This window comes from Amblyraja radiata, chromosome 5 (assembly GCF_010909765.2).
Source record: "Amblyraja radiata isolate CabotCenter1 chromosome 5, sAmbRad1.1.pri, whole genome shotgun sequence".
Taxonomy (NCBI): domain Eukaryota; kingdom Metazoa; phylum Chordata; class Chondrichthyes; order Rajiformes; family Rajidae; genus Amblyraja; species Amblyraja radiata.
The window spans coordinates 75498166-75522014 of record NC_045960.1 but is presented as its reverse complement, the minus strand read 5'-3'; the positions used below and the strand labels follow the sequence as shown (position 1 = coordinate 75522014).

The following is a 23849-nucleotide window of genomic DNA, read 5'->3' as shown; positions in this document are numbered from 1 at the left end:
CCTCGCAGAGTTCCCGGAGCTCGTCACCCCCCGTTTCTGCACGGCTGCCCCCAAGCACGGGGTTATGCATCATATCCCCACCGTGGGACCGCCACTGCAGGCACAGGTGCGCCGGCTCCCACCAGCAAGCTGCGCATCGCCAGGAAGGAGTTCCAGCTAATGGAGGACATGGGGATTGAGCGGCGTTCGGACAGCCCGTGGGCATCCCCGTTACACAAGGTCCCCAAGGCATCTGAGGGGTGGAGACCATGTGGGGATTACAGGCACCTGAACACCATTACAACCGCGGAACGCTACCCCGTTCCACACATACAAGACTTTTCGGCCCATCTGGAGGGCGCTACCTTTTTTTCCAAGGTAGACCTGGTCCGCGGTTATAATCAAATCTCTGTACACACGGATGACGTACCAAAGACCGCAACCATCACCCCGTTCGGGCTTTTTGAGTGGCTTCGTATGCCATTTGGTTTAAAAAACGCCGCACAGGTGTTCCAAAGGCTCATGGACATGGTCGGTAGAGGTTTGCACTTTGTTTGCATTCACCTCGAAGACATCCTGGTTGCGAGCCGCTCCCAACAGGAGCATCTCACGCACCTGCGGACTCTGTTCCAGCGGGTCCAAGACCATGGACTTATCATCAACACCTCCAAATGTCAGTTTGGCCTCCGCTCCATTTCGTTCCTGGGGCACAACGTCACCTCAGGGTGCCACCTGATTACCCTCTAAAGTGGAGGCCATCCCGCAGTTTCCCCAGCCACGCACGGTAAAAGGGCTACAGGAGTTTGTCGGGATGGTCAACTTCTACCACCGCTTCGTGCCGGCGGCGGCCAGAATCATGCGCCACCTCTTCCAGTGCCTCGCGGGCAAACCGCGGGAGCTCGTTTGGTCCACCGAGGCAGAGACTGCTTTCGAGGGCGCGAAGGCGGCCCTAGCGGGCACCACCATGTTGATACATCCGTGGGCTTCGGCCTCGACGGCTCTCACGATGGATGCCTCCGACTCGGTTGTGGGCGGGGTTGGAACAGCTCATTGGTGGCCGCTGGCCTTTTTCAGCTATCAGCTGTGGTCCCCTGAACGCAACTATGGTGCTTTTGACAGAGAGCTCCTCGCTCTATACCTGGTCATCCGGCACTTCTGAAACTTTCTGGAGGGCAGGCCATTCACGGCTTTTACAGACCATAAGCCCCTGACTTTCACTTTGAGCAAAGTGTTCGACCCATGGTCTGCTCGGCAGCAACGACACCTCGCCTTTGTTTCCGAGTTTACAACGGACGTGCAGCACATGGCCGGCAAGTGCAACACGGTCGCTGACGCCCTGTCCCACCCGGCCCTCCCAGCTGTGGCGGCCTTGGATCACGGCGTGGATTACGAGGAGTTGGCTGCAGCGCAGCACAGCGCACGGATGATGGGATGGCGGACTACTAGACAGCTGCTTCTGGGTTGCGGTTGGCCAACGTTCCGTTCGGGCCCTCGGGCACGGTGGTGCTGTGTGACATCTCCACAGGCCGACCTCGTCCCATCTTTCCCGTGGGTTGGCGCCGTCGGATTTTCAACACCATCCACGGCCTGGCCCATCCTTCAATTCGGGCGACCTCCGCGCTGGTGGCAGACAAATTTATCTGGCAAAGCCTTTGCAACAGGTTGTGGCCTGGGCTCGAGCCTGCATCCCCTGCCAAATTTCCAAGGTGCAGCGACATGTACGGCCCCCGGTGCAAGACTTTGCTGTCCCTTCGGGCCGGTTTCTACACATCCACCTCGACTTGGTGGGCCCATTGCTGCCGTCCCGCAGTGCCACACATCTCCTCATGGTGGTGCATTGTTTCACGAGGTGGCCTGTGGCTATTCCGCTCTCGGACACCTCCGCGGGCCCTTGCGACCAATTGGATTGCTCGGTTTGGAGTTTCGCCAGACATTGCTACCGACGGGGGCGGCACAGTTCACGTCCTCATTGTGGACTTCACTGGCAAAATTGTACGGGGCGCGGTTGCACCACACCACCGCCTATCACCCCCCCAGGCTAACGGGCTCATTGAGCGGTTCCACCGCCACCTCAAGGCCGCGCTGAAGGCACGGCTCACGGATCCGGACTGAGTCGACCAGTTGCCTTGGATGTTATTAGGTATCCGCACGGCCCCTAAAGCGGACTTAAATGCATCGTCCGAGTTGGTGTACAGCTCGTTTTTGCGGGTGCCCGGGGATTTTCTCTCTGCGGTTCGAGGGCAGCCGGAATCTCCCTCGTTGGCGTTGGCGAGTCTCCTGGCTCCGGTGAGCGAGTGAGCGGCCTGGCTCCGGTGCCTACCTCGTGGCACGGGACAACCGCAGTCCACATGCTGCCGGTCCTGCAGAACTGTTTATTTGTTTTGGGCAACACCTGTTTCATCGGTCCCCACTGCAACACGTCAACGAGGGGCCTTTCCGGGTGTTGCACCCTGGCGTTGCAACTTTTACCATGGACGTTGGGGGCCGGGATGAGATTGTCTCCATCGCCCGGCTCAAACCGGCTCACCTGGACGTCGAAAGCCGCGGTGGTGGTGGCGCAGCCTCGGCGTAGTGGCCGGCCGCTGGCCGATCCGGTGGCTCCTGTTATGCCTGCTCCCCCCGCTCTGGTTACTTCTGTTACTCCCACACTGTTACGGTCCCCTGGCTTTGTTCCGCCAGCTCCCTCTGTTACACCCGCCCCGTCTCCAGTTACCATATGTTCCGTTCGTCGTGTCCGGCCCCCCGCTACGTTCCGTACCTTGGGTTCTGGGGTGGGGGGGGGGGTCTTGTAGCGACACCTGGTGGTGGCTCTGTGTAATCGAACCCTTGTGATTGGCTGGAGAAGACACATAAACGCGGGTGTTTTATGCACGGGCTTTTTGCTGTAACGGGCCATTCTAGCGCCATGCGTGTAGAACCAACAACATCGTTGTATTTGGCTGTCTTAAGCGACTCGGGTAACTTCTTTATTTTCATTCCCGAAATAAAGAATTTTTATATACCCACCATCTCGACTCGCCAAAGCCTGTTATTAAAAGGCTATTAGTAAATGTTATTTTACTTTGCTTTAGTGATGAATCACAACCTTTCTTTTGAAAACCCCAGTTCTGTTAAAAGGTTTTGGGCTGCAGCATTGACTGTTTCTGATGTCTGACTGCTGAGTGTTTACTTTCATTTTCTGTCTTTATCTCAACCTTCCTGTACTTATTTCTGTATTTCACAAATTCTACATTGACCCATGGAATCCAGATTTAATGAGAAATGGAAGATATTAGTGGGACAAGACCTGTATTTTCTCTGACGGACCGAGAACAATGCTCACTGAGTATTGTAACATTTCGTTGAATGCATTTTTCTTTGTAACATTCCAAAAAAAATTTCAAAGGTTAAATTTAATTTTCATTGACCGACATTGCTATCTGAATGCTTTGAAAATAGATGGCACAGTGACGCAGTTAGTAAAGTCTCTGCCTCACGACCCAGGTTTGATCCAGAAGTTTGCTGCTGTCTGTGTAGAGTATGCACATTCTCCAGTCACCTCATTGCCTCCAGGTGCTGTGGTTTCCTCCCACATTCAAATGACATGCAGTTGATCGGTTCTTTAACCACCCTTGCGTGTGGCAGCATCTTGGGTGGGGGGAGGGGGGGGTAATTGGGTGAGGGGACCTGCTCACCAATGGCTCAATGGTACTTTATGGCTCAATGGTACTTTATGGTCACATGTACATAATTACTGTAAAGTTCCATTTTGGCATACAGTTCAGTGAAATTCTTACTATGTATGGATATAATCATACTTAAGTACAAGAGTGTGAGAATAGTAGATTGCACTGAGATAGTACACGAGTCGCCGTGTTTCAGAATCAGTGTTGTTAAAAATATAGAATTTTAACTTAGCAATAAAGGCCCGTTGACCTGGCGGCAGCACGGAACTGTAGTTACAGGGTCTTCTTGGTCAGGCGATGTTGTCATTACCCTCCTCTGCAGCTCCGTGCCACTGCAGGCTGTGTCCGATCCACATGCTCGGCCATTTGGAGTGGCGCCCGATCTAATCGTGTCCAGTGTATTTGTCATTGACACCACAAAGCACAATTGCAGAAGTCAAAGTGGAATTGAGCATTGGACTGGTTGACTTGAGCAGCCATCCAGGACAGAGGACAATCCAGTCTGATGGACCAATTCAAATTTGTATGTGAGTGAGTGAGTGAATGTTGGCCTCAGGAAGTGAACAAAGCATTTGCTCCACAAGATGCTTATGTGAGTTTGTGTGGTGGAACTCCCTGGCAGCAATATTTAATCACAGGTGGCTGAATGTGCTGTGCACAGTGGAATAAGCCTTGCCAAGTGAAATCAGACTCAATGGCATTTTGTTGATCGGAAAAAGATATAGTGTGCCGGAGGGGGGTTGGGGAGGACACAGGGAACGTATTGAGATTTGACCAACAAATGGTAAATCAGATCTGGGATGTCGGATGATAAGGATTATGCTTTGTGGGAACTGAATTTCTGAAGTCACGTATACTTTGGAGAGGTCGTCAGAATCTCAAATGATGTGTCCAACAGGAAGTCATGGTGATTGGGGTAGGACCTTGCAAAGCCTTAAAGAATATACCTATCATAAGCAGAATCAGGTCACAATTCTCAAGATAAGATCTGCTCTACAGATGTGCAAGTAATTTTACAGAAATAATATTGAAATGTATTTGCATGTCATTTGAAAGTACAGGCAATATACCCAGAACACCTGAACAATTTTTAAAACGTGATTTACCACACACACATTGAACATAATCCTGTTCACAATGGGGTTATGAAGATATCTTGCCTTGCAGAGTGCACAAAAATGTAATATGCCAAGAAATTGCAAATGTTTAAATAACCTACATTATTTTGTTTCAAGTGGAAAAGTAATAAAATAATGAAGAAAAATGAACAATAAAGAAACACAAATTCCAAGACTCAAGCTGGAGGGGGCAATTTAACTCTACGATATCCAACAGATTAAAAATCAAGAACTGTTTATACAGATTTTTATATATTATATTAAAAATGCTATCAAAGACACAAGAGATTGCAGATGCGGGAATCGTGTGGAAATTGCTGGAGGAACTCAGCAGGCCAGGCAGCATCAGCTTACTTTTAGGTCTGTTTATTCTCACAAATTGATGGGGAACAATACCAGTACAGTTCCCTCCAGCAGGTTGTCTTTTGCATTAAAAATGATACATTTTCATCTAATATGATAGGTAAAAAAATGTACTTTGCTTGTACTTTACATTAATCTGAATGTTTTTAATCATTACAAAATTGACTGGGTCAGATTGTCGCAGATCTGCCCTGCTACCTGAATTCCCCAGCCTGCCTGGCTGCCTGCCTGCCCGCTGCACTAGTTTGCAGAGGGCTGCCTGCCTGCCCGCTGCCTGCTTGCAGAGGGCCGACTGAGCTACCATGCAAGAGACATCGTGGACAAGTTCTGCATTACAAACAAGGTCGAGGGGCCAGATCCCAATGGTCCAACAAGGAATTATTTTCAAACCTTCTGATAGCCAAAAATCTAAAATTTTCAAAATTAGATTTAATTTTAAAAACAATTAAGACCTGAAAATGATAGCAGATGATTAAAACATTTAAAATTAAGTAAAATGTTACTGCCAGTTACTTCTGTCAGTAGGGTAGCTGCAATTTATTTTCCAAAGTAAAAGATTCATCTGCTCCAGCAGCTTCCCCGCTTTTTATCTTTCACTACGGGGAGAGTGGAGAGTTTAGTTAGATTGGTTATCAAACTTGTGCAGGAAATGGATTTCTACTGCAGAAAGATCAATATATATAAAGTTGAAATATATACCTGTTAACATGGTTCACAATCCTTTATAAATGTCATCTCATGGAATCCCTTTGTGCCGACACTGGTAGGCTTTGACATCTTATATAACGTCTTGAAATATGGACTCTAAAACTGGAATTTATAAAGGCTTAGAACTGCTTCCTTTCTTTTATTCCCTTTGAATAAAAACAGGCATCCCACTTGCTTTGTTAAAATGAGTTTCTTATTCATCCGACCAACTTCAAAGATTTGTATTCAATAACAGCTATGTCTCTCTGTTCCTCTCTTACGATTGTACAAGTTAGTTAACATCACCTCTCCTGAATTTTCCTACCGAAACGCATTATTCCACTGTCCTCTGTCTGAAATTGCATCTGCCGTATACCTGCTAATTTCACTCGAGCATGCTGTCCTGAAGTCTGTTGCAATGACGAAAACTTTCACCGTCTCTCTGAAGAGATTAATGAGGGCAAATCATTATTATTTTCTATTCCCCAGAGGGGGGTTGATAGGGTGAATGCATAGTCTTTTACCCTGGGTAGGAGAATCAAAAACCAGAGGACACAGATTTATGATGAAGGGGCAAGATAATAGGAACCTGGGGAGCCAATTTTTCACTCAGTGGGTGGAACGAGCAGCCAGAAGAGGTAATTGAGGCAGGTTTTAGTACTAGACTAAGTGGGACCCGTTGGGTCCCTGTCACACAGGAGGCTTGGTCCCCATCACAATATTCCACCACTCACCCATAGCCCCCAACTGCACAGGCGCGGCTCATTTCCCCTCATCCCCCAGCACTCTCTCCCCCTCCCCTTCCATCTCACTCTTCTTCCCCCTCTCCTCCCCCCCCCAAATCCCTCCCTGTCCTTTCCCCTACCCTCAGTCACTCCCTCCATAACTCCTCTCCCCTCCCTACTCCCCTCCTCTCCATCTATCCCCTCTCCTCCCCCACTCTCGCTCCCCAAGATCTCGAGGTTGCTGCTCCTCTCCCTTCTTGCGTTCCCCGGAGGAGCATCAGCCGTTGGCACGGAGCATTGGCGGTGCGTTTGGGACTCACAGCGGGCGCTAGACGCTTTCCTCCGCCGGGATCAGACTCTCCGCTTTCCTTTTGGCAACATCTTTGACTTTGGGCAGGGGCCGGGCCACTACCGGTCCCTTCCGAAAATTGTGTCCAGTTGGAAACCTCCGCTGGCCTCCCTCAGCTCCAGTAAAGACGCGATGGCGCAGGAAGGGGCGGACCATCCCGGGAAGTGGCAGGAAAAGCAACCAATCCATGCGGCGCTGACTGGCAGGAGAGGAGATCGATCTGCGCACGCACGGTTTTACAATTTTTAAACCTAGCTAACTTTTACAACATTTTACCGTTCGGAACAAAACTTGGTGCACTCGCAACACACGTGAACGGTGAGTGAGCTGAAGTAAAATCGTAGTGTTACTGCGTACTGTTTTTGCGCCAATAGATAGACCGTGCAAACCGGAAGAGCACAATCAGAGTTTTAGTTATGTATAGATAGATAGAAGATGGATAGATATAAGAGACTTGGACAGGTACATAAATAGGGACAGTTTAGAGGGATTTGGGCCAAACACATGCAAATTGGATTTGTTTAGTTGGGGCATCTGGTTCAGCCGAAGGGTCTGTTTTCATGTGTAGGAAGGAACTGCAGATGCTGATTTACACCGAAGATAGACACAAAATGTTGGAGGACAGGCAGACAATAGACAATAGGCAATAGACAATAGGTGCAGGAGTAAGCCATTCAGCCCTTCGAGCCAGCACCGCCATTCAATGTGATCATGGCTGATCATCCCCAATCAGTACCCCGTTCCTGCCTTCTTCCCATATACCCTGACTCCGCTATTTTTAAGAGTCCTATCTAGCTCCCTCTTGAAAGCATTCAGAGAACTTGCCTCCACCGCCCTCTGAGGCAGAGAATTCCACAGACTCACCACTCTCTGTGAGAAAAAGTGTTTCCTCTTCTCTGTTCTAAATGGCTTGCTCCTTATTCTTAAACTGTGGCCCCTGGTTCTGGACTCCCCCAACATCGGAAACATGTTTCCTGCCTCTAGCGTGGCCAAGCCCTTAACCATATAACCATATAACAATTACAGCACGGAAACAGGCCATCCCGGCCCTTCAAGTCCATGCCGAACACTTATTTGCCCCTAGTCCCATCTACCTGCACTCATATACCTATCCAATTTATTTTTAAATGATAAAATCGAACCGGCCTCCACCACATCCACTGGAATCGTATATGTTTCAATGAGATACCCTCTCATCCTTCTAAACTCCAGAGTGTACAAGTCCAGCTGCTCCATTCTCTCAGCATATGACAGTCCCGCCATCCTGGGCATGACTGTCTATTCCGCTGCCTGTCCCACTGAGTCACTCCAGCATTTTGTGTCTATCTGCGGTGTAAACCAGCATCAGCATCATCGGGTGGCACCACGCGCAGCAGCTTCGACAGCAGTTTGCCTGTCATTTCACCCTTTTTGTTATTTGTAGTGTGTCAAAAGTGTGGTTTTGGAGCTTTCTTAGCCTTTTTTATGTGGGGAGTTTTCTCAGTCACTTCCTGGTCGAGGATGCATCTTTTCTCCAAGTCGCATCTTTGCCCCCCCCCCCCTCGTGGCCTATCATGTGGATTGGCGCGGCCTTTCCTGCCGGAGACCGGCCAGAGCTTCAGCAGTGGCGCAGCACTGAATTCCATCGCGGAGCGGGGCGATGCCTTACCGGGGATCGCCTGTGTTGGAGCTCCGGAGTGTTGGACCTGCTGCTTTAACACCGTGGAGCTGTGGTTGCGGAGCTTCCAGCCACGGGCAGCGCTAACTTTAACATCGCTGAGTCCTGGGATCTTTTGCCGAGGGTCGCCAGCATAGAATCTCCGTCCAGCTCGGCCTCTGGACTTCGGGAGCCGCGGTCTCCGGTAGGAAGCGGCCGATTCGGAAACTCCAAGCCGCTGAGTGTGTTCTTCCATTCCGACGTCGGGGTTTCCGATCATCCCGGAGAGGGCCTGAAACATCGGGCCACCGTAGCGGCAACTGCAGAAGGCTCAAAGGCCCCGACCACGGGTGAACAAAGAGGAAGTTGACTGAACTTTATTGCCTTCCCTCACAGTAGGAAATGTTGATTCCACTGTGTGGTGATGGACATAGAAAATAGGTGCAGGAGGAGGCCATTCGGCCCTTAGAGCCAGCACCACCATTCATTGTGATCATGGCTGATTGTCCCCAATCAATAACCCCTGCCTGCCTGTTCATATTAAACTCTATCGTGTATTGTATTCTTTTTATTCGTATGGCTGTATGGAAATTATAATCTCACTGTACCAATTGGTGCATGTGATAATAAATGTAACTTGAACTTCCTATACATCTCGTCTGCTCCACTACGAAATCTCAAGGTATGCCTACTTTGAAGAAGTTCTCCACCTCTCTCCGACAAGAGTTCAGCAAAATTCTTCTCTCACTGCTCCCCCTCAGTGATTCCTCCTGCTCTCCAACTCTACAACCGCAGTCTGAAGACCCCGAAACATCACCCATTCCATCTCAGATATAGATATGCCATTTATTGTCACTATACACATGTACAATGAGATTAAAAGCAGCTCGTACTCAGTGCAGACATATCATTTAGTGCAAAAAACAAGAAACAGAAAACAAAACAAAGGGGGGGGGGAGGGGATAGGTGCACAATTCTGCGGCGCTATATACATATCTATAAAAGGCAAAATGGTGGAGGATGAATAGGTAGGATTCTTAGGCAGATGTTTAAAAGTTATATTAAAATATTTAAAATTATTTTAAAATATTAAAAAATTACAGTTACAATAATAATAATAATAATAATAATAATAATAATAACTTTATTTATAAAGCACTTTAAACAACTACAGTTGCCACAAAGTGCTGTACATGAGAAATCATGAACAAAAAGCTATTACAAACAATTAAAAACCATTAAAAACCGTAAAACGAAGGACTATAAAAAACACACTAAAAATTAAAAGACATTAAAAGCACTAAAAACAGGAGCAATGCCTCAGCCAGTGTCGAAAGCCAAAGAATAAAAATATGTTTTTAGGGAGGATTTGAAGATGGACAGTGAGGGGGCCTGTCTGATGTGCAACAGCAAGGTGTTCCAGAGTGCCGGAGCAGCAACAGAAAAGGCTCTATCCCCTCTGAGCTTCCGCTTAGACCTTGGTACCTCAAGGAGCAGCTGATCAGCTGACCTGAGGCACCGGGCAGGAGCATATAGGTGGAGCAGCTCAGAGAGGTAAGGCGGGGCGAGCCCATTCAACGATTTAAAAACAAATAAAAGAATTTTGAAATGAACTCGAAAGTGCACTGGGAGCCAGTGTAGGGAGGCCAAAATTGGCGTAATGTGCTCCCTCTTTCGAGTTCCAGTCAAAAGGCGAGCGGCAGCATTTTGAACAAGCTGGAGACGAGCCAATGAAGCTCGTGCGACTCCAGAGTAGAGTGCGTTACAGTAATCCAGCCTAGATGTAATAAAGGCATGGATTACTGTTTCAAAATGCTCCCGCTCGAGAATGGGCTTCACCTTTGCCAGCTTCCTTAGGTGAAAGAAGCTGGACTTAACCACCGCGCCTATTTGTTTGTCTAGTTTAAAATCACCGTCCATCCTAAAACCCAGGTTCAAGACGGTTGGCTTTACAGACAATGCCAGTGGACCCAAGTCAACAAAGGGAGGTTCACGGCAGCCATTGGGGCCAAACAAAATGACCTCTGTCTTCTCTTCATTAAGTCCCAGAAAGTTTAAGGCCATCCAGGACTTAATGTCCTCAAGACAAGACAGAAGTGATTTTAAAGAATAGTCCTGAGTGGCATATATAACTGGCTATCATCTGCATAAAAGTGAAAGGAGATGCCATGCCTTCTTAAAATTGAGCCCAGAGGAAGTAGGTATAAGGAGAAGAGCAGGGGCCCTAAAATTGAGCCCTGTGGAACCCCATATACCAAGGGAGTGGAGGAGGATTCAAAGCCAGCAAGGCTTACCCGCATGGTTCTGTCTGCCAGATAGGACCTGAACCATCCCAGGGCACTGCCACAAATGCCCACTTGGTGCTGTAGTCTGGAAATTAAAATTCCATGGTCCACTGTATCGAAGGTGGCAGATAGGTCCAGCAAGACAAGAACCACATAATTACCTGAGTCGTTTGCCAGGAGGATGTCGTTGAAGACCCTTAGCAGAGCCGACTCTGTGCTATGCATAGCCTTGAATCCAGACTGGAAAACCTCCCGAATATTGTGCTCATCCAGGAAGAGTTTCAGCTGCGCATAAACTACCTTCTCCATGATCTTGGAGATAAAAGGCAACTTGGAGATCGGCCTAAAATTGGACAGATCAGTTTGATCCAGGCCTGGTTTTTTAAGTAGTGGTTGCACTACAGCATGTTTAAAATTTATGGGGACAACCCCAGAACACAAGCTACTGTTTATAATGGCGAGAACCGACTGCCCTATACTCGGGAAAACCTCTTTAAAAAGAAGAGGAGGGACAGCATCACAGGGGGAACCCGACGGCTTAATATGCCTAACCACATCCTCTAGACCCGACAATGTCAGAGGCACAAACTTTTCAAATGCCACCAGGCATGGGGCCGGAACAGAGGGGTCAGAGGCAGGAGCTGAGATGAGAGCCCTTATAGAAACGACCTTTTTGATAAAGAAGTGCAGGAAGTCATTGCACAATTCGGACGATGCTTCCAAGCAAACAGGCTGTGGGGCATTTAAAACAGAATCAATAGTTTTGAATAATACGCGTGGGTCGTGACGCTTAGCCACTATTATATTAGACAGGTAATATCTTTTGGCCTCTTTAACAGTATTTTGATAATTTCGCCAGCTGTCCTTTAGGATTTGCGATGAAACCTGCAGCCTGTCCTTCTTCCACTTTCGTTCAGCTCTGCGACAATCCCGTCGAGCTGTACGAGTTGCGTCACTGAACCAGGGCTCGGGTTTAGCTCTGGGCTGCAAAGTTTTTAAAGGAGCCACAGAGTCCAGTATAGTTGTGCAGGAGGAGTGGAACCAAGAACTAATCTCCTCCGCACCAAGGGGAGTGGACGCAGAGGGGGCACAGAGCTGATCGAATGCAGCAGAGAATTGGCCAGCAGCAGAAGGGTTAAAGGACCGACAGCGCCGAGCAGACGATACACATTACAGTTCCAAATTCCAGTACGTGGATAGAATAGATGGAAGTCCGGGGGTTGGGCTGTGAAGTCAGTGCATGTGTGAGTTAAGAGTAGTTATGACTTTCGGAAAACAACTGTTCCTGAGTCTATTTGTCCTAGTTTTGATGCACCTATAGCGCCTCCCAGAGGGCAGCAGGTCGAACAGTCCAAACGCAGGATGGGAGCTGTCCTTGATGATATTCTTTGCCCTGCTAAGACAGCGGGAGGTGTAAATATCCATCAGGGAGGGGAGAGGGCAACCAATGATCTTCTGTGCTGTCCTAGTTACCCTCTGAAGCCTCTCCCTGTCTGCCATGGTGCAGCTGCCGTACCATGCTGTGATGCAGTATGTCAGCAGGCTCTCGATGGACGAGCGGTAGAAGGTCAGCAGCAGGTTAGAGTCCAGGTTGTGCTTCCTGAGAACCCTCAGGAAGAGCAGCCGCTGCTGAGCCTTCTTGATGACCGCTGTCGTGTTGTCTGTCCAGGAGATGTCAGCAGAGATAAGGACGCCGAGAAACCGGAAGGTGTTGACCCTCTCCACACACTCGCCGTTGATATGTAGGGGGACTAAGTCGGTGCTGTGCCTCCTGAAGTCGACAATGAGCTCTTTTGTTTTCCTGGTGTTCAGAGCCAGATTGTTTTCTGAGCACTAGGTTGTCAACTTCAGGACTTCTGCTCTGTAGGCTGCCTCGTCTCCCTTTGAAATAAGTCCGACTACAGTAGTGTCGTCAGCATATTTCTCCAGAGATGCTGCCTATCCGCTGAGTTACACCAACATTTTGTGTCCATCTTTGGCCTGTTTGCATGTTGGATGACTATGACCCAAGCAGAGGAAGAACGTGATGGCAGTGAAGATGCCAGACAAGATAAGATAGACTATCTCTGAGGCAACTGTAACAACACTCTGAACAGAGCATTTGTATGCAAAGCTCATAGGGGCAGGTTTTTTTTTAAGCAAGAACTCCAATCTTCCAATTGATATATGGGACGGTATGTTATTTCCTGACTTAAAGACTTAAAGGTAAACAAAGAAACATAAAAAAATAGGTGCAGGTGTAGGCCATTCGGCCCTTCGAGCCAGCACCACCATTTAATATGATCATGGCTGATCATCCAAAATCAGTACCTTGTTCCTGCTTTATCCCCATATTTCTTGATTCCATTGGTCCTAAAAGCTATATCTTGAAAACATCCAGTGAATTGGTCTCCACTGACTTCTGTGGCAGAGAATTCCACCGATTTTCACCTCTCTCTCGGCAAAAACTTCTTTCTTCATCTCAATCCTAAATGGCTTATTCTTAAACTGTGACCCCTGGTTCTGGATTCCCTCCAACATCGGGAACATTTTTCCTGCATCTAGTCTGTCCAATCCCTTAAGAATTTTATATGTTTCTTAAAATTGTTAATGTTAAAGACAAGAAATTTGGTTTAGTACAGTGAAGAAATTGCTGGATTATTATGGTATTCATAATTAGTGATTCGTTAACAGTAGAGCATGATTTGTGCTTCTGATGGGTGTTTTAATCTTAAATGTTTATAAAGCTGAGGTGTTTCATTCCTGCAACTACTGAGCTGTTGCTATTGACATTTTTCATAGAATATTTTTATCTGCCTTGTCTCCTATGTTATTTATGTACCTGTTCACTTTGGAATGCTAATAACCTTTTACGGTAATGCTCTTTCAACAACATTTTCACTAATTATTAATTTGAAATGTAATATTAATACATAGAAACATGATGCATTGTGTTAGATTTAGCATACTTGGAAGGAAAATGGTAATTTTGCATTGTTGCTTCCAGGTCTTTCTATTATTGGAATTTTCCATGTCTCCTTTCTGTTATTCAGAAAGCAATGCAGTGATCTGGCTCGCAGTCCACGTGTTCATGTAACCACTGGCATTGTGTGATATTTGCAATAAAAATCGCTGGAGTATTGATTAAAATAAAACAGCTCTGTCAATGTCAGAACTGGTATTTAATGAATATCTTGTCTATTATGCAACTGTCAGGATGCACACATTGGCTATTCCACTGTTTCTGATCATGTTAGACAGCTATTGGCTTTATTGTTCGTGGGTCAAGATGATCATATACTTCGCACATTTTGTTTTCACTTGTTATTTTTGGAAAATGATACAGAAATGCCACAACCTGCTTTTCTTTTAAATTCTTCGTTTTATTTGTCTATCATGTACGTGTTCAATTGCTTTTTAACGTAACAAGTTGCACTGCTGAATGTGTAGGCTTGTACACAGGGGATCAAATAAAGTGCGTGCTCATTTAAATTTCTTTCTAGATTGTTGATTGTTGCAACTCAGAACAGGTATGATCATGGTCATAATGATGGAGAGATTTTTTGGTTTGAATTGATTCAAAGGTGCAGCTTGGAAACAGACCACTCGATCCACGTGACCATCGATCACCCGTTCACACTAGTTCTATGTTATCCCACTCCCGACACACAAGGGGAAATTTACGGAAGCTAATAATCTGCAGATTAATTAATTTACAGAAGTTAATTAATCTTTTAGGATGTGGGAAGAAACCGGAGCACCTGGAGGAAACCCATGTGGTCACAGGAAGAACGTGCAAACTCACACAGACAGCACCCGCTGTCAGGATCGAATACCGGATGTTTAGCGTGTTGTAAAACAGCTCTACCAGCTGTGCCACTGTACTGCCCTTCTGTGCCACTGTGAATCCCCTTGGGAGATAAAAGAGGTGGCACTTCACTGCAAGATGTTCTAGGATCGGAGACCAGGATAGGACATGAACGCTATGTCTGAGCTCCACAAAGAGTTTACCATGAAACCTTCACCTCTGCCCTGCCATCTGGTTGATATAATGAATGGAGAAACCTTCAGACTGGAGATCTGGGGAAGCTAGTGGTGAGCCATGTCTCTGTGAAACAGAACACACAGCATTCGATCTCCCTTTGGTAAAACAGCCTTGCTCTCAAGTTCTCAACCTTATTTTCTAGAGACTTTACATTGGTTAGTAGAATACTAGGGAGGAGAGGCACCTAGGTTCATTATAATGAAACCAAAGTGATCCATGCCGAGTCAAGGTTTTGGACTGGATCAGGGAAGCTGGATTTCGAAAATAGACAAAAATACTGGAGTGGGCAACTTTATACATATGTTTGTCTGTTATGTTTTCAATTATTTTTTTTGAGAAAAACTTTGACCCATGGAACTCTGAATACAAACATTGCATTTTGTTAAACAAGCAGATCAAAACTGATATAAACACAGAAAAATATTCATGCCTGCCTCTAAATGTTTTTAGTTTAAAAAAAAAAGTATTTAAAGATGAGCCGGACAAGAAAAACCTTATTATTATTATAGAGTTTCCATCAGACAACCTAATTCAATGTTGGACATTCCTATGTGAATGAGTATGCAAAGGTAACTTCATGATTTTGTGATGGTTTACCGAGAAACCAGTATGAAACATTTCTGGTCAGATTTCTCTAGCTTACTTTTTACAATCCTTTCCAAGTAATTCAGTTAGGCACGTTGTAAATGAAAAAAAGATAATATGGTCAATTTTCCTGCACTTCCAAATTTGAATCCTGAACGATTTGGTCACTTTCAACCATGAAAGATTCAAAAGGCATATTGTGTCTGGTTAACTTGATTTTTTTTAAATCACAGTGAAATTCAATGAGAGAAAGTCAGCTGAAGTGTCTTCGTCCATTTGTAATATGGGCGTGTGTTGGTGATATTGTTTTGCTTTGACCACTGCCATTGAAAGGCTGTTAGTCCTAGTTGGACTAGGAACTTGACCAAGTCATAGAAAATAGGTGCAGGAGTAGGCCATTTGGCCCTTTGAGCCATATTGCCTGCTTGTGTTTTGCAATAATACTTGAATGGTGTTAAACATTATTAGTGGAGTGTACAATTTTTATACAGCACATGAGGATGTTGCTAGGACTCGAGGGCCTGAGATAGCTGGCCCGACTTTTCCCTATTACTTTATTCCTTGGAGCACAGGAGGCTGAGTAATAATCTTATAGAGGTGTATGAAATCATGGGAGGAATAGACAGAGTGAATGCACAGTCTTTTACAGGGAATGGGAGGCAAGAACCAGAGGATATAAGTTAAGGTGAGTGATGCAAGATTTAATAGGAGGGTGATGGGTTTGTGGAACAAGTTTCACTCGAGGGTGATGGATATATGGAACAAGCGTCCAGAAGAAGTAGTTGAGACAGGTATAATAACAGCATACCATTGATTGGTTGAAAGCTAAACAGGCCCAGAGAGTCCACATCAACCATCGATCTCCCGTTTACACACATTCTATGATATCCCACATTCGCATCCACTCCCTTACACACTAAGGGCAATTTTTGAGACCTATATATCCAAAACCAGAAACCAGAGCACCCCAGAAGGAACCCACGCAGTCACTGGGTGACGTGCAAACTCCATACAGACAACACCGGAGGTTAGGATCAAACCCAGGTCTTTGGCACTCTACCAGTTATGCCATTATTTAAAAGTCACTTGAACAGGTAATAGGATTGGAAAGGTTTAGAGGGATATGGACCATACATGGGCAAATGGGACTGGCTTAGATGGGGCATCTTGGTCGGCATGGATGAGTTGGGCTGAAAGGTCTGTTTCCATGCTGTAGATAGATAGATAGATAAATACTTTATTAATCCCCTTATTCAGGGGAAATTCTGATGTCCTTGCAGCACACTAATAAAAATACAGCACAGTATTCATAAAGAAATTCAACACCAAAACATCCCCCCACAGTGATTCCCACTGTGGGGGAAGGCACAAAGTCCAGTCCCCATCCTCTTGTCCACCCATAGTCGGGCCTATTGAGGCCTCCACAGTCGCCGCCACGGCGCCCGATGTTCTCGCCGGGTGATGGTACTCCGGCGTCGGGAGAACCCCCAGCAGCTTGGGGTGCCAGGAACGGCCGCCTTCCCACCGGAGCCTGCGGCTTCCAAGCCAACAGACCACGCCAGACGGAGCTCCGCACACTGGTGATCTCGGCGAGATGTAAGTTCAAACGTCGCAGCTGGCCGCTCCGCAGAACCGCGGCTCCACGATGTTTTCCTCGGCGGTACCAAGCATACTGGAGTCCCAGCGCGGCGACCCAGGAAAGGCATCGCCCGCTCCGCAATAGCGCTCCAGCGCTGCACTGCCGCCAAAGCCGATGTTCTGCGCCGCCGCCGCCAACGCCGACGTTCTGCGCCGCCGCCAAAGCCGATGTTCTGGCCAGGTCCCCTCAGGGAAACGTCGCTCCAGGACCCGCTGGTAGGCCGCGAGGACAGGTCGAAGACGCTGCTCGGAGGAAGGCAACCCCTCCGACCAGGTAGGGACTTAGAAAAGCAGTTTCCCCCTTCCCCCCCACCACCCCCCACACATAAAAGATTTAGACCCCCTGACTGTACACTTAACGAACTAAAAATAATAAAAAAGAAGGGGAAAAAACGGACAGCTGCAGGACAGGCAGCCGTTCAGGACAGCGCCTCCTCCGGACTATGACATGGTATTTTCCAAATTTAACTGTAATTTATGAACCTGCAAGTAATTTTATCTTGATCCAGTATAATTACATTATTGGTCAACATTCGGGAAAGAGAATGCCATGTTAATGTGATGTACTCCAGAACAAAACAATAAAATTCAAGTGCTATATTATGATCTTTGGCACAAATTAAACGATGAATGGAAGATATACTGTAGCTTAGAAATACTAAATCTGCCATTTTATATTGGTTTGTATTTAAACCGGATAATTTCATAATGATGCCATCTTCTGTGCTGCACTATTCAATGGATCTGTGAAATCATGTCTCTCCTAAAATATGGGTTGGAAAATTATTGAGTCTTATTGCAAAACTAAGCCATTTAAAAAAATCCACTTGCAAGGCTGGACATTGCGACTGAATCATCTGTTGGCATCTTGGTAGATGTTTATCCTTGTATTGATACTGCATTTCCTTTCCATGCACTTTGTGTATGCCTCTGATCTTCTGGCTTGAAGCAGTTCAGAAAACAGGATACAAGTAGATCACAGTCGCTGATCTCATTTCTTCAACACCAAGCAGTCCAACTATCTATTTTAAATGTTTAGCTTGTGTGATCAACAAAATAAAGTGAAACCTGTGCCTCACTACACATTAACTGATGTTTTCCATAGATACAGCATCTATAATCCAGAGACTCGCTCTTTTCCTGAGTTTGTGCATTATGTATTTTTGGCCTTTATTACCTTCAAATTATATATTTTTTTTAAAGCTGTGGTTACATGTGATGAAGAATATTATATCACGATCTGGAATTATTCCTAATAAGCACCTTCTAATTCTTGCCATGTATTGTTCCTATGCATGGAACTATATATAGAAATATATAGATTTGAATTCTTTACTTAATGTCTGCATTCCTTTTCTCTCTAGTTTTTCCCATATGGCGATGCATCTAAGTTTGCTCAGCATGCCTTCAGAACCTTTGATAAAAATGGTGATGGGACAATCGACTTCAGAGAATTCATTTGTGCTCTCTCCATCACTTCAAGAGGCAGCTTTGAACAGAAGCTAAACTGGGCCTTCAATATGTATGATTTAGATGGTGATGGTAAAATAACAAGAGTGGAAATGTTGGAGATCATAGAGGTAAGACACATGCCGCTGCAGATTGTGCTTTTCAATGACTGTCAATCTACAGCATGTCACCAAAATCCCGATGTACATCAAGTGCGTCATCCCCTCTTGGATTTTGCTCCCACAGTTTATGAAAAAATATGATAAACAAACTTGATTTCTTAAACAAGAATTTAATTAACAAAAAGTGGGATTGATTGTTCTTGAGGTGATACAAGCCATCAGAGATCCAAGTTGCTTCCCACAACATGTGCACACTTGCCAGGTTGATGTATTTGTGAATGATTATCTGCCAAAGCGTTGGGCAAGGTTAGTGAATTTGTATTACGGAGTGCTCTGACGTACCGTAATTTGAAGGTCAGCAACAAGCCAGAAGAGCTCGCCGCTGACCAGAGAATCCAGAGCCTATATGCCACTCCAGTACGGAAATTGCTGAGATTAATACCACCCAGAACAAGGTACTAGTAAAGTAGACAATACTTACCAATAGCATACAATGTAGCCAATTATCCCCACAGTGAGGATATTACAATGCAGATGGACTACTGATGACTCTTAAGATTCATCCTCTCACTCCCTTTTCTATCTGAAAACGAAAAGATATCAGCCAAAAGAATCCTAAACTGGAACACTATCTGTCCATCGCCTCCACTGATGCTGCCAACCCACTGAGTTACAAAAACAGTTTATTTATTTTGTTTTTTTTATTTCCGGCAATTCCCTCTCCCTCCTTGGCTTCCAAGCAGGCATTGCCATCCTCCGAATATTAGTGTTTGCACTAAAATCGCTACTTTCACTTCCCTTTGCTTCTTAAAGCTCGCATCACTCTACTGTCATACCCACTAAGCCAATGTATCAGGTACCAACTAATCTTCCTACCCATTTCATAACATCCTCCCTCTCTCCTCTCTTCCTTAGGCACTCCTTCCCTCTCCTCTTTCTGCCTCCCCTCTCCCTTCATCCCCATCCCCCTTCCTTCCTCTCACTACACACTCCATACCCCTAAAGCCCCTGTCCCACGATAAGAGTTTACCCAAGAGCTCTCCCGAGTTAAAAAAAATCAAATTTGTGGTACTTCATCACAAGTATTTTTTTACTCTTGGACATTTTTCACAGTGTTGAAAAATCGTCACGAGTTACCATGTTTCCCGAGTACCTGCCATTAGCATTACGAGCCGTTACGAGACATCCATGAGCTCCGATGTACCTGCTATGTACATTCTACATACTTACCACGAGTTTGATTTTTTTTTTTTAACTCGGGAGAGCTCTTGGGTAAACTCGCATCGTGGGACAGGAGCTTAACTCTTTCCCAATCATCTCCCCTCTCCTCCATTTCCCCTCCGTCCATTCCCTATCTCTCTGCCCTTCTTCTTTCTCCTTATTCTATTTCTTTCTTCCGCACCCTTCCTCCTTCCGACTATTTATCCCTCCCTCTTTTTGGTGCCTTCCACGTCCTTATACACTCCCTCCACCCTTCAACCTCCCTCCAATCCATCCTTCTCCCATCCTTCATTTCTAGCCTCCATCACCTTCAAAACATCCTCAATCTGCCTCTATCCCTTTCCCAACCAGCCTCGCTCATCTCCTCTTTACTCCTCACCCACCTCTCCTCCACTCCACCTCTTCTTCCTCACTCGCCTCCTTCCCCTGCCCCTCGGTCTTCTTTCCTCCCTACTCCCTCTCTCCATGACTCCATCCCTGCGACTCTCTTCCTCTCTCATGGTCTGTCTACTGGTCAATGCAAAACGTTTAGTGCAAATTAGTTTTTTCTTTCCCCACCACAATCACCAACTTTAAATAATTATTCTTTACTTTAAGGCCATTTATAAGATGGTAGGAACAGTCATAATGATGAAAATGAATGAAGATGGTTTAACGCCAGAACAACGAGTCGACAAGATTTTCAGTAAGATGGATAAGAACAATGACGACCAGATCACGTTGGATGAATTCAAAGAAGCAGCAAAGAGCGACCCATCGATTGTGTTACTCCTGCAATGTGACATTCAGAAGTGAGCCAGCACTCATGTATATAATGGACTGCACAAAATTCAAATGTTTCATTCAGTTAGCAGCTGCAGCTACATCCATACACACACTCGAAAACAAAGTGCTTGGACTATCTTTAAATGGACTTGCTTCTTGTGTTGAAACACTTGTGTGCATGAGAATGTCATATGCAAAAAAAAAGTTTAAATTAATATAAAAACTGCCAAAAGTGAAGTGTGCGCAATTTCATTATCATATAAACTTCATTCCTCAGAGGCCTGTGCATTGGTATCGTGTTGCATTAAATGATGCTATTATTGTTCATGTTCCACTGGAGCTTGCAATGTGTTTCACTTATGAGGCATGAAACTTTGATGTTTATAAGAAATCACTTTTTCCTCCAAATATTGTAGCAGATCAGAGATGAGAATTTTGGAAAATATTGGCAGCAGATTCTGATTAGTAAAAAAAAAGACAGTAGGCATTATGTAAATGTGTTTGTTTAACTGGATACTAGTACCATTCATTTTTGTTGAGTTTTCTTTCAATTCTTTGAACCCTTTACAAACAAAAATAAGGACTAAAATACCTCAAAAAAATAACTGCGGCAATTTTTAACACATAATGGATTCAGCATTTATAATTAGCATCTTTCTCAAACATAGACACTCAAGATTCAACACAGCAAAAAAGAGTTTGTAGTTTTAGCAAATATTTAAAAATACCCAGAGGTAAGAGTTCTCCAACATTTACTGTATACCTTTCCTACAATAACTAAAGTAGCAACTGCCAAGAAATGGTTATAGTGACTTTTTTAAATGCTTTTTTAGAGCTTTTCCACTGGTACCTTATCGGTAGTTTGAAATTACATTGATAGAAATCCAATAAACATTAACTGTTACAAAGAAAGAAGAAAACTGTAAAACTGCATTAGTACACGTTTTTAAAAGGAGAGAGAGGCAACATAAAGAAGACCTTTTTCTTTACTGCTTTATTTCTTTAAACTTCTTATAATTGGGCTTGTGATCTAATATCTATTGTAGTACTATGCCATAACCTGTGATTCATTTGAAAACCAACATTCTCCTAAACAGTAAAAAATTATATTTTTAAACTACAGTCTGCGCAACTACCCCCCAAATTTAAGTCAAAGAAATAAAAATAACCAAAGTTTTGAGTAACATCTCAATCATTCATTGTTACTGTTTCATGTTTTAGGTGATCTGCCTACAACCAATAGGCTTACCCTCCACAATAATGAAGTGCGAACTACAGTCACCATTCATTTTTGAGCAAAGTTTTGTTAGCAGAAATTTGGGATTCATAAATCTGGCTCTTGTGCATCACTGGCATCAACCCGTGCTCAGCAGAAAGTTATGGCATTGTTTCACAAAATCATTCAGAATATATTGCTCAAGTTTCTAAAGTCAGCACAGGAATTACAGGAGACTTGTACTACTGAGTTAAAATCCTTATTAAAGACTGGTAGGCATACCCATATTGCTTTCTAACATTTTACCATTTATCATACTCAAATCCTAAAAGACATATAATTTGGTGACTAATGCATGAGCAATCAGATAATTATTTATATTTTACTTGAAACTGTCCTCTTCCTGCAATCTTATTTATTCTGCAATATATTTCTTTTGGATGCAATTTTTCTTTGGCATTGCATTTTTATCTATCTTTTCCATCACTTTTTTTTACTACCTTCCACTGTAGGGAGTTTTATAATAGAGGTGACAATCCCTGCTTGTTAGTGGAAGATTTCCAAGGAATTCAACTGCTTAGACATAGGATAAGCCACAACCTTAGTCCAGCAAGGTATTTTGACAGCAGAGGATCATGTTCTCAAGGTGATACCGAGTTGCACCAGTCATTCAGAGTTGTTGGAAGTCGAAGAAGCCTACACATAGTGACCTATTGTGCACATTGCACACGCCAAAGTGCGTGTAAATATGCGACTGTGTATTGTGTTAGTTTCATGAGGTTGTTGTCTGATACAAGGTCAAAGAGCAGATACTGATGGTGTTGACCATACTGCCTGCTGTTAAAAACATCATGCTCCGGGAATGCTGCTCTTCAGGTTAGTTTATCTTTTTCACACTAGCATAATTCCTTTGGTCATTATTAACAATGAGTTTAAATACCACACCACTATATCTCTTCTTTCACATTCGACTATCTACCCTTAATTTATAGCCAATCCTTCTCCCTCACTTATCGCTGACCAAGACTGAAGGATACTTGATCATCATTTTGAAACTGGACAAATGCGGCAATAAATATTCATCCACTTATTCGGGTACATTTAAAAGTGCACCTCTCTTTAATTTTAACTTGCTGCTTCCACCATCCATTTGTACTATTGTTAGCTTTTTCTGCCTAGAGAAGATGAGTTCCACACACCACCCGTTTCCATGTTCAACAACAGATCTAAAGCAGCCAGCTTCATAAAAGATTGGATGCAAAGTCTAGGATAAAACCACAGATACATTTGAAGACACTTTCTCTGCGATGCGCTGATTATTGGTCAGTAATTTAAATCCTTAAGTGTAGAATGTGATGGTTGTATGATAGATGCACCAATATTACAACTATAAGATTATCAGGCAACATTGAATCCAGTGTAGAATTGTGAGCACATTCAACATGCTCAGTGTGAACTTTCAGCTGGTGAGGCTCTCTCGTGACGGGGTGTAATTGGGGAAACTATCTTTTAATAAACGATTTTGAAACTTAAATGTTTTCTTAAACCAGAACAACGCTTCATCTATTCTAACAAAAGGACAATGAATAAAAGCTTACCAAACCTTTCCCGTTTATGTATGCAATGTAAACAAGATGTTGGTGAAAGTGTTCGGTGCAGTACCTATATGTTTGTTATGGCTTTTATAAATGTCATGAATCAATACGTAAATCATTCAAAAATAAATTGTGCAGAAAACAAAACCCAGATCTGTTAAAATGAAATTGTGCTACCATGTGAAACAAATAAACAGTGACATGGACATACTTTATCACGGAAACTATACCTGTCATTTCTTCCAGTTCACACATACAAATCTATGTTGCAACAATTGAAGATCCAACAGTAGAATTAAAAGTGGAACATTTTATCGAGCCCCATCTATTCATATAATATATCAATGACGTCCCAATCTGTTGGACAAAATAAAGATGGTTATCAGGTACTGTTTTGTTTTCAAACAAATTAAATATACATTGATGA

The 23849-nt window shown here is 44.5% G+C and overlaps 1 protein-coding gene across 2 annotated transcripts in view; it reads left to right on the top strand.

Annotated features, from left to right (window-relative positions):
* Window positions 1–23642, top strand: part of vsnl1 (visinin like 1) — a 104861-nt gene extending 81219 nt beyond the window's left edge. For both annotated transcript variants that reach the window (XM_033021563.1, XM_033021564.1), the window contains exons 3-4: window positions 18419–18634; window positions 20444–23642. In XM_033021563.1, the coding sequence (XP_032877454.1) occupies window positions 18419–18634; window positions 20444–20641 (414 nt within the window). In that variant the 3' untranslated portion in view covers window positions 20642–23642. The remainder of the gene's footprint in view (window positions 1–18418; window positions 18635–20443) is intronic.
* The last annotated feature ends 207 nt before the right edge of the window (window positions 23643–23849 follow it).